The sequence below is a fragment of the Ambystoma mexicanum genome, chromosome 8, assembly GCF_040938575.1.
Source record: "Ambystoma mexicanum isolate Mex_15411 chromosome 8, UKY_AmexF1_1, whole genome shotgun sequence".
Taxonomy (NCBI): domain Eukaryota; kingdom Metazoa; phylum Chordata; class Amphibia; order Caudata; family Ambystomatidae; genus Ambystoma; species Ambystoma mexicanum.
Genome location: NC_090929.1, coordinates 50,013,362 through 50,026,237, shown reverse-complemented (window position 1 = coordinate 50,026,237; position 12,876 = coordinate 50,013,362). Strand labels below are relative to the sequence as shown.

Here is a 12,876-nt window from a genome sequence, read left to right as displayed (position 1 = left end):
ATCAGACACGCCACCACCAGACACTCCACCACCAGAGACTCCACCACCAGAGACTCCAACATCAGAAACTCCACCACCAGACACTCCACCACTAGACCGTCCACCACCAGACCGTCCACCCCCAGACACTCCACCATCATACACTCCACCATCAGACACTCCACCATCGGACACTCCACCATCGGACACTCCACAATCGGACACTCCACCACCGGACACTTCACCATCAGACACTCCACCATCACACAGTCCACCACCAGACACTCGACTACCAGATACTCCACCATCAGCAACTCCACCATCAGCCACTCCACCATCAGCCACTCCACCATCAGCCACTCCACCATCATACAGTCCACCATCAGCCACTCCACCATCGGATACTCCACCACCACAGTCCACCACCAGACACTCCACCACCAGACACTCCACCACCAGACAGTCCACCATCAGACCCTCCACCACCATCAGACCCTCCACCACCATCAGACCCTCCACCATCAGACCCTCCACCATCAGACACCCCATCATCAGACACTCCACCACCAGACACTCCACCACCAGACACTCCACCACCAGACCCTCCACCACCAGACCCTCCACCATCAGACCCTCCACCATCAGACCCTCCACCACCAGACACTCCACCATCAGACAATCCACCATCAGACATGCCACCACCAGATACTCCAGCACCAGATACTCCAGCACCAGACAGTCCACCATCAGACACTCCACTATCAGACCCTCCACCACCAGACCCTCCACCACCAGACCCTCCACCACCAGACCCTCCACCACCAGATGTCCACCACCAGACACTCCACCACCAGAAACTCCACCACCACACACTCCACCACCAGACACTCCACCATCAGACAGTCCACCACCAAACAGTCCACCACCAGACACTCCACCACCAGACACTCCACCACCAGACAGTCCACCATCACACCGTCCACCACCAGACACTCCACCACCAGACTCTCCACCACCAGACTCTCCACCACCAGGCAGTCCACCACCAGACAGTCCACCACCAGACACTCCACCACCAGACACTCCACCATCAGACACTCCACCATCAGAGAGTCCATCCCCAGACACTCCACCATCAGACACTCCACCATCAGACACTCCACCACCAGACAGTCCACCACCAGACAGTCCACCATCAGACACTGCACCACCAGACACTCCGCCATCAGGCACTCCACCATCACAGTCCACCACCAGACACTCCACCACCAGACACTGCACCACCAGACACTGCACCACCAGACAGTCCACCACCAGACAGTCCACCATCAGACACTGCATCATCAGGCACTCCGCCATCAGACACTCCACCATCAGGCACTCCGCCATCACACAGTCCACCACCAGACACTCCACCACCAGACACTCCACCACCAGACAGTCCACCACCAGACAGTCCACCATCAGACACTGCACCACCAGACACTCCGCCATCAGGCACTCCACCATCACAGTCCACCACCAGACACTCCACCATCAGACACTCCACCACCAGACAGTCCGCCACCATGCACTCCACCACCAGACAGTCCACCACCAGACCCTCTACCATCAGACAGTCCACCATCAGACACTCCACCACCAGACACTCCACCACCAGACACTCTACCACCAGACACTCTACCACCAGACACTCCACCACCAGACCCTCTACCATCGGACAGTCCACCATCAGACACTCCACCACCAGACAGTCCACCATCATATACTCCACCATCAGACACTCCACCACCAGACCTTCTACCACCAGGCGCTCCACCACCAGACACTCCACCACCAGACACTCCACCACCAGACACTCCACCATCACACACTCCACCACAAGACCCTTCACCACCAGACACTCCACCACCAGACACTCCACCACCAGACACTCCACCACCAGATACTCCACCATCAGATACTCCACCATCACACAGTCCACCACCAGACAGTCCACGATCAGACACTCCACCACCAGACACTCCACCACCAGACACTCCACCACCAGACAGTCCGCCATCAGACACTGCACCACCAGACACTGCACCACCAGACACTGCACCACCAGACACTCTGCCACCAGACACTCCACCAACAGATGGTCCACCATCAGACACGCCACCCCCAGATACTCCATCACCATACAGTCCACCACCAGACACTCCACCACCAGATAGTCCACTATCGGACACTCCACCACCAGACACTCCACCACCAGACGCGCCACCACCAGACGCTCCACCACCAGACACTCCACCACCTGACACTCCACCACCAGACACTCCACCACCAGACACTCCACCACCAGACACTCCGCCACCAGACACTCCGCCACCAGACACTCCACCACCGGACACTCCACCACCAGACAGTCGACCACCAGACAGTCGACCACCAGCCCACCACCAGACAGTCCACCACCAGACAGTCCACCATCAGACACTTCACCACCAGACAGTCCACCATCAGACACTCCACCATCAGACACTCCACCACCAGACACTCCACCACCAGACACTCCACCATCAGACACTCCACCATCAGACAATCCACCACCAGACAGTCGACTACCAGACACTCCACCACCAGACACTCCACCACCAGACACTCCACCACCAGACAGCCCACCACCAGCCCACCACCAGACAGTCCACCACCAGACAGTCCACCATCAGACAGTCCACCACCAGACACCCCATCATCAGACACTCCACCACCAGACAGTCCACCACCAGACACCCCATCATCAGACAGTCCACCACCAGACAGTCCATCAGACACGCCACCACCAGACACTCCACCACCAGAGACTCCACCACCAGAGACTCCAACATCAGAAACTCCACCACCAGACACTCCACCACTAGACCGTCCACCACCAGACCGTCCACCCCCAGACACTCCACCATCATACACTCCACCATCAGACACTCCACCATCGGACACTCCACCATCGGACACTCCACAATCGGACACTCCACCACCGGACACTTCACCATCAGACACTCCACCATCACACAGTCCACCACCAGACACTCGACTACCAGATACTCCACCATCAGCAACTCCACCATCAGCCACTCCACCATCAGCCACTCCACCATCAGCCACTCCACCATCATACAGTCCACCATCAGCCACTCCACCATCGGATACTCCACCACCACAGTCCACCACCAGACACTCCACCACCAGACACTCCACCACCAGACAGTCCACCATCAGACCCTCCACCACCATCAGACCCTCCACCACCATCAGACCCTCCACCATCAGACCCTCCACCATCAGACACCCCATCATCAGACACTCCACCACCAGACACTCCACCACCAGACACTCCACCACCAGACCCTCCACCACCAGACCCTCCACCATCAGACCCTCCACCATCAGACCCTCCACCACCAGACACTCCACCATCAGACAATCCACCATCAGACATGCCACCACCAGATACTCCAGCACCAGATACTCCAGCACCAGACAGTCCACCATCAGACACTCCACTATCAGACCCTCCACCACCAGACCCTCCACCACCAGACCCTCCACCACCAGACCCTCCACCACCAGATGTCCACCACCAGACACTCCACCACCAGAAACTCCACCACCACACACTCCACCACCAGACACTCCACCATCAGACAGTCCACCACCAAACAGTCCACCACCAGACACTCCACCACCAGACACTCCACCACCAGACAGTCCACCATCACACCGTCCACCACCAGACACTCCACCACCAGACTCTCCACCACCAGACTCTCCACCACCAGACAGTCCACCACCAGACACTCCACCACCAGACACTCCACCATCAGACACTCCACCATCAGAGAGTCCATCCCCAGACACTCCACCATCAGACACTCCACCATCAGACACTCCACCACCAGACACTCCACCATCAGACCCTCCACCATCAGACCCTCCACCATCAGACCCTCCACCATCAGACTCTCCACCACCAGACACTCCACCATCAGACCCTCCACCATCAGACTCTCCACCATCAGACCCTCCACCACCAGACAGTCCACCACCAGACAGTCCACCACCAGACAGTCCACCACCAGATACTCCACCATCAGACACTCCACCATCAGACAGTCCACCACCAAACAGTCCACCACCAGACACTCCACCACCAGACACTCCACCACCAGACAGTCCACCATCACACCGTCCACCACCAGACACTCCACCACCAGACTCTCCACCACCAGACTCTCCACCACCAGACAGTCCACCACCAGACACTCCACCACCAGACACTCCACCATCAGACACTCCACCATCAGAGAGTCCATCCCCAGACACTCCACCATCAGACACTCCACCATCAGACACTCCACCACCAGACACTCCACCATCAGACCCTCCACCATCAGACCCTCCACCATCAGACCCTCCACCATCAGACTCTCCACCACCAGACACTCCACCATCAGACCCTCCACCATCAGACTCTCCACCATCAGACCCTCCACCACCAGACAGTCCACCACCAGACAGTCCACCACCAGACAGTCCACCACCAGATACTCCAGCACCAGACACTCCACCACCAGGCACTCCACCACCAGGCAGTCCCCCACCAGGCAGTCCCCCACCAGACACTCCACCACCAGACACTCCACCACCAGACACTCCAGCACCAGACACTCCACGATCAGACCGTCCTCCACCAGACACTCCACCACCAGACACTCCACCATCAGACACTCCACCATCAGAGAGTCCATCCCCAGACACTCCACCATCAGACACTCCACCATCAGACACTCCACCACCAGACAGTCCACCACCAGACAGTCCACCATCAGACACTCCACCATCACACCGTCCACCATCACACCGTCCACCATCACACAGTCCACCACGAGACTCTCCACCATCAGACACTCCACCATCAGAGAGTCCATCCCCAGACACTCCACCATCAGACACTCCACCATCAGACCCTCCACCATCAGACCCTCCACCACCAGACACTCCACCACCAGACAGTCCACCACTAGACAGGCCACCATCAGATACTCCAGCACCAGACAGTCCACCATCAGACACTCCACCACCAAATAGTACACTATCAGACACTCCACCATCAGGCACTCCACCATCAGACACTCCACCATCAGACACTCCACCACCAGACACTCCACCACCAGGCAGTCCCCCACCAGACACTCCACCATCAGACACTCCACCGCCAGATACTCCACTGCCAGACAGTTGAACATCAGACACTCCACCACCAGACACTCCACCACCAGACACTCCACCATCACACAGTCCACCATCAGACACTCCACCATCAGACACTCCACCACCAGACACTCCACCACCAGACAGTCCACCGTCAGCCACTCCACCATCAGCCACTCCACCGTCAGCCACTCCACCGTCAGCCACTCCACCGTCAGACACTCCACCACCAGAGACTCTCCACCACCAGACAATCCACCACCAGACAATCCACCACCAGAGACTCCACCATCAGACACACCACCATCAGACACTAGGTCAGGTGGGGAGAGATGGTACTGCCTTTTAGTGGAACACCATCTACCTTGACGGTCGCACCCTGTGGGTTAAAAGGGGAGACTTCAACTCACAATCTTCCCCCAAAAGTGTGGTGTCCCCCAGGAATCTATCTTATCCCTCTGGCATCCATTTCATGCTTACATTAAACACTGAGCAGACATTACAAAACACTTCTCAATTGTAGGCAGGTGATTTTCAGGCCACCCTGAAGCTGGAACAAGATCACAACAATCAGCCTATATGTGAACTCCTCCGGAGAATCCAGGATGGCAGGCGCCTCTAATCAGCCTATATGTGAACTCCTCCGGAGAATGCAGGATGGCAGGCGCCTCTAATCAGCCTATATGTGCACTCCTCCGGAGAATCCAGGATGGCAGGCGCCTCTAATCAGCCTATATGTGCACTCCTCCGGAGAATCCAGGATGGCAGGCGCCTCTAATCAGCCTATATGTGAACTCCTCCGGAGAATCTAGGATAGCAGGCGCCTCTAATCAGCCTATATGTGCACTCCTCCGGAGAATCCAGGATGGCAGGCGCCTCTAATCAGCCTATATGTGCACTCCTCCAGAGAATCCAGGATGGCAGGCGCCTCTAATCAGCCTATATGTGAACTCCTCCAGAGAATCCAGGATGGCAGGCGCCTCTAATCAGCCTATATGTGAACTCCTCCAGAGAATCCAGGATGGCAGGCGCCTCTAATCAGCCTAGTCAGTTCACTGGACCAGCATCTCCACCTGAATCCTGGAGGATCAGGAGCTCCCTCCATCCACTGCAGGAGCACCAGGCTTCAGGATCGAGGCCCGCGTGCCTTGCCAGATGCAAGGTAGGCCATATGCCTCGCCCAGCTGCACTCTAGATTTCTGCAGCATGATTGTTTTGTCCGCCACTTTTGGTAATTGTACCTCAGCATTCTAACCCACCAGCTTGTGCCTCTAAATTTGCGCTCTGACACACTACTGCTGTCTTCGCACACAACACTTTAGCTTTGTAGCTTTAGGCACGACTCGGAACTCAGTTGCTGCCCTACTGCACTATTAGCTTAAGTGTCCTACCCGAACCCAGGCGATGCCTAACTCCTCTTCAGCTTATGCACTATTCTGGACTTAGATGCTGCCACACTGCATCAGGTGTTGTGCCTTATTGTCGCCAACAGACCACATTTGATTGATTAGTGTTGTGCCTTAATGTCGCCTACAGACCACATTTGATTGATTTGTGTTGTGCCCATGGTCGCCTACAAAACCACATTTGATTGATTTGTGTTGTGCCTATGGTCGCCTACAGACCACATTTGATTGATTTGTGTTGTGCCTATGGTCGCCTACAGACCACATTTGATTGATTTGTGTTGTGCCTTATGGTCGCCTACAGACCACATTTGATTGATTTGTGTTGTGCCTTATGGTCGCCTACAGACCACATTTGATTGATTTGTGTTGTGCCCATGGTCGCCTACAGACCACATTTGATTGATTTGTGTTGTGCCCATGGTCGCCTACAGACCACATTTGATTGATTTGTGTTGTGCCTTATGGTCGCCTACAGACCACATTTGATTGATTTGTGTTGTGCCCATGGTCGCCTACAGACCACATTTGATTGATTTGTGTTGTGCCCATGGTCGCCTACAGACCACATTTGATTGATTTGTGTTGTGCCCATGGTCGCCTACAGACCACATTTGATTGATTTGTGTTGTGCCCATGGTCGCCTACAGACCACATTTGATTGATTTGTGTTGTGCCTATGGTCGCCTACAGACCACATTTGATTGATTTGTGTTGTGCCTTATTGTCGCCTACAGACCACATTTGATTGATTTGTGTTGTGCCTTATGGTCGCCTACAGACCACATTTGATTGATTTGTGTTGTGCCTTATGGTCGCCTACAGACCACATTTGATTGATTTGTGTTGTGCCTATGGTCGCCTACAGACCACATTTGATTGATTTGTGTTGTGCCTTATGGTCGCCTACAGACCACATTTGATTGATTTGTGTTGTGCCCATGGTCGCCTACAAAACCACATTTGATTGATTTGTGTTGTGCCTTATGGTCGCCTACAGACTACATTTGATTGATTTGTGTTGTGCCTTAATGTCGCCTACAGACCACATTTGATTGATTTGTGTTGTGCCCATGGTCGCCTACAAAACCACATTTGATTGATTTGTGTTGTGCCTATGGTCGCCTACAGACCACATTTGATTGATTTGTGTTGTGCCTATGGTCGCCTACAGACCACATTTGATTGATTTGTGTTGTGCCTTATGGTCGCCTACAGACCACATTTGATTGATTTGTGTTGTGCCTTATGGTCGCCTACAGACCACATTTGATTGATTTGTGTTGTGCCTATGGTCGCCTACAGACCACATTTGATTGATTTGTGTTGTGCCTATGGTCGCCTACAGACCACATTTGATTGATTTGTGTTGTGCCTATGGTCGCCTACAGACCACATTTGATTGATTTGTGTTGTGCCTATGGTCGCCTACAGACCACATTTGATTGATTTGTGTTGTGCCTTATTGTCGCCTACAGACCACATTTGATTGATTTGTGTTGCGCCTATGGTCGTCTACAAAACCACATTTGATTGATTTGTGTTGTGCCTATGGTCGCCTACAGACCACATTTGATTGATTTGTGTTGTGCCTTATGGTCGCCTACAGACCACATTTGATTGATTTGTGTTGTGCCTATGGTCGCCTACAGACCACATTTGATTGATTTGTGTTGTGCCTTATTGTCGCCTACAGACCACATTTGATTGATTTGTGTTGCGCCTATGGTCGTCTACAAAACCACATTTGATTGATTTGTGTTGTGCCTATGGTCGCCTACAGACCACATTTGATTGATTTGTGTTGTGCCTATGGTCGCCTACAGACCACATTTGATTGATTTGTGTTGTGCCTTATGGTCACCTACAGACCACATTTGATTGATTTGTGTTGTGCCTATGGTCGCCTACAGACCACATTTGATTGATTTGTGTTGTGCCTATGGTCGCCTACAGACCACATTTGATTGATTTGTGTTGTGCCTTATTGTCGCCTACAGACCACATTTGATTGATTTGTGTTGCGCCTATGGTCGTCTACAAAACCACATTTGATTGATTTGTGTTGTGCCTTATGGTCGCCTACAGACCACATTTGATTGATTTGTGTTGTGCCTATGGTCGCCTACAGACCACATTTGATTGATTTGTGTTGTGCCTATGGTCGCCTACAGACTACATTTGATTGATTTGTGTTGTGCCTTAATGTCGCCTACAGACCACATTTGATTGATTTGTGTTGTGCCCATGGTCGCCTACAAAACCACATTTGATTGATTTGTGTTGTGCCTATGGTCGCCTACAGACCACATTTGATTGATTTGTGTTGTGCCTATGGTCGCCTACAGACCACATTTGATTGATTTGTGTTGTGCCTTATGGTCGCCTACAGACCACATTTGATTGATTTGTGTTGTGCCTTATGGTCGCCTACAGACCACATTTGATTGATTTGTGTTGTGCCTATGGTCGCCTACAGACCACATTTGATTGATTTGTGTTGTGCCTATGGTCGCCTACAGACCACATTTGATTGATTTGTGTTGTGCCTATGGTCGCCTACAGACCACATTTGATTGATTTGTGTTGTGCCTTATTGTCGCCTACAGACCACATTTGATTGATTTGTGTTGCGCCTATGGTCGTCTACAAAACCACATTTGATTGATTTGTGTTGTGCCTATGGTCGCCTACAGACCACATTTGATTGATTTGTGTTGTGCCTTATGGTCGCCTACAGACCACATTTGATTGATTTGTGTTGTGCCTATGGTCGCCTACAGACCACATTTGATTGATTTGTGTTGTGCCTTATTGTCGCCTACAGACCACATTTGATTGATTTGTGTTGCGCCTATGGTCGTCTACAAAACCACATTTGATTGATTTGTGTTGTGCCTATGGTCGCCTACAGACCACATTTAATTGATTTGTGTTGTGCCTATGGTCGCCTACAGACCACATTTGATTGATTTGTGTTGTGCCTTATGGTCACCTACAGACCACATTTGATTGATTTGTGTTGTGCCTATGGTCGCCTACAGACCACATTTGATTGATTTGTGTTGTGCCTATGGTCGCCTACAGACCACATTTGATTGATTTGTGTTGTGCCTTATTGTCGCCTACAGACCACATTTGATTGATTTGTGTTGCGCCTATGGTCGTCTACAAAACACATTTGATTGATTTGTGTTGTGCCTTATGGTCGCCTACAGACCACATTTGATTGATTTGTGTTGTGCCTATGGTCGCCTACAGACCACATTTGCAACCCTTGCTTACTAGCATCATGTATTGGTGCCTATCTACTCTCATCCACCTACTGTATATCTACACCAGACGTTGGACTAGTCAACCTAATCCATTTCCTAGTCAAGACACTTACACCTGCACACGCATGTTAACCACCACCCTCACCTCGTGGCCTAGCACCATGACACCTGCTAACCCGTACTTGGATGATCCAGCACTCTGGATACGTCACTTTGCTACCAGTCCAACACCTAACCAACCTTGTACTATGGCTATTAGAAACACTAGATTAAATTCTAGAACAAGCCCACCTACCTTTCCATGCTCTTCCCACCCTAGCATCTCAACCAGAAACTTTAGATTAAGAACCCGCAGCATGAAACATTCGCATACTGACCACAACCCTGCCAATTCGACCACTGACTCAGTCAAGTTAGCCCATACCCATTTGCACGACCTACCTATACCACCTGAAAAATCTTCCCAAAAAGACAAACTCATTAAAGCAGCCTTGGTGAATGCTAGGTCTCTTCCTGCCCATGCTCTCGACATCGCTGACTTTATATCTCATGAAAAGCTCGATCTCCTCGCAGTCACGGAAACTTGGCTTAATGCTGCCTCCGGTCCATCTCTGGCCCTTGCTATACCTAATGATTATGCTATTATTAGATGCGACAGAAACACCACTCAAACGAAGGGAGGTGGACGCGCCATGATATTCAGAAATACATTCGACATCAAAGTCATCCAGGACTCTCAAATCCCCTCTGCTGAATCCTTGTCTATTAAGCTACCTCTATCACCTAACCACACGGCATCTTTGCACCTTATTTACCGACCACCAGGTCCCATTTCCTCCTTTATAGAGGACATTGCATCACTCATAACCACAGATACCAAACCCAGCCCTCAAACGATCTTACTTGGGGACTTTAATCTTGGTTTTAACGACCCTAAGAACACTAACGCCCATGACCTAGCTAACACCTTATCGGATTTGGGTCACACGCACATTATTCACGAGCCCACTCATATCAAAGGCAGAACACTGGACTGGATCACTCACCTCAATTGCTCTATTGACCTTCTATCCAATGACCCATGCATTTGGTCGGATCATCACATAATAACCTTCTCTATCAAAGCCAATACACCTCACCTGGCGCCTATCATCGCCCCAGCTACCAGCACGAGAAATAAGAAAGACATTACACCTGACAAACTCTTACCCATACTACTCCCCATCCTGAACAATATCGACCCAGAGACTGACCCCACAGTCTCAGTGGATATCTACAACCAGGCTATACTTAAAGCACTGAACACCATTGCCCCCCTAAAATTGCGGAAACCCAAACCACAGCGTCACCTTAACACTTGGTTCACGCCGCAGCTAAGAGAATTACGCAAAGCTAAGAGAACCGCAGAGTCACATTGGAAAAAACATCCCACAGCATCCAATAAGACTGAGCTAACCCTAGCCTCCTCTAGTTACAAAGAAGCCATCTTTATTGCTAAAAAGGACACATATAACAAAAGGATTACACAGGCGGAATCCAACACAAAGGAACTCTTTAAGATTTTGAAAGAACTAGAATCCCCCATTGCCCCCATAGACAAATGTGTTACAGATGCACTATGGTGTAGTAATATTCAGAAGGCTTTATTAGATAAAATAGCTCGCCTACAATCTAAAATCAACGCAAAAAAATCCCTGCTACTTGCTGACCCGGACTATAAACAATTACCTAACAAATCACCTACCTTTAAGTCAACTTGTAAACCTTTCACCTTCTCACCCCTCTCAATCTGGGAAGTAGAAAACATCATCAGGAAACTTAAACCTTCAAATTGCCAAGGTGATGCCTGCCCTGCCCCGATCATCAAAGCTGCTGCGCACGACCTGGCACCATTCATAACCAACCTCATCAATGCCTCCTTCAAAACTGGAGTAGTGCCTGATAACCTAAAAGATGCGTGGGTCATCCCACTCCTTAAAAAACCTACTCTTGATCCAGCCAACCCGTCTAACTATAGACCGATAAACACTGTACCTTTCTTATTAAAAATACTGGATAGAGCAGCCTATTTACAAATACAGGCCTACTTAGAATCAAACAACCTCCTAGGATTTAGGCAGTCAGGTTTCCGACCGAGACACGGTACGGAAACTGCATTAATAGATCTCACTACCCAGATCCAAATCCTGAAAGACAATGGTAAACTTGCACTCCTCTTATTGCTTGATCTGTCAGCAGCTTTTGACCTGGTCAACCATCAAACACTCTGTCACCACTTGAAAACTGCAGCACACTTCTCAGACGCAGCCACGGCCTGGATCAGTTCCTTCTTGGCGAACAGAACCATGAGGGTCTTCTCTCCCACTGATTCTGCTGAACCTTCACCAGTACATCTAAACAGAAAAATGTACCCTTGCTAATAATTATTTTCATATTATTTCTTTTTTTCTTTTTGTTTCAAATAATGAATTAATATCTCTGAGAGGTTTCCAAATTGTGGAAATCCTAAAGTATGAATCTACCGCTGTTCTTATATAACCACCCAAATAATAAAAAAGTAGCTGTGTGTTTCAAAGGACAAACATTACGGTGGTGCTTCCAGTGTTTGAGAAATAAAATAAAAGGTAACTCATATAATTAAGGAAAAAGTGCAAGACATTCACTTTCTACCTCCGAGGACATCAAAAACATATATTTAAAGAAAACCAGAACACATAATCGGAAGTCAACAAAGTTATAATCTCAACCGAAAAATAGAACAAAATACAAATACATCCACATAATACATTTAGGAAGCAACGTTTTTTTGTAGAAAGAGATTACAATGTGCATAAGTGTTTTGACACAATAAAAAACGAAAAACACAAAGAACATTGGATTAATATTCATTTCTTTACATTATAATGATTAAATCATAAAGAAGAGTGCAAATAGGACATACATGTGATATTGGTTCA

At 50.1% G+C, this 12,876-nt stretch overlaps 1 protein-coding gene across 1 annotated transcript; it reads left to right on the top strand.

Moving 5' to 3' along the window:
• The first annotated feature begins 3,464 nt into the window (after positions 1-3,464).
• LOC138471427 (uncharacterized) lies at positions 3,465-5,269 on the top strand. The gene is made up of 2 exons (XM_069609062.1): positions 3,465-3,510; positions 3,657-5,269. Exons 1-2 carry the CDS (start codon positions 3,465-3,467, stop codon positions 5,267-5,269), a joined length of 1,659 nt encoding a protein of 552 aa, XP_069465163.1.
• Positions 5,270-12,876: the final 7,607 nt, after the last annotated feature.

Coding starts and splice junctions, on each gene's coding strand:
- LOC138471427 (XM_069609062.1), top strand. CDS start 3,465: ATGCCACCACCAGATACTCCAGCACCAGATACTCCAGCACCAGACA. Junction 3,511..3,656: donor AGATACTCCAGCACCAGACA/GTCCACCATCAG, acceptor CTCCACCACCAG/ACACTCCACCATCAGACAGT.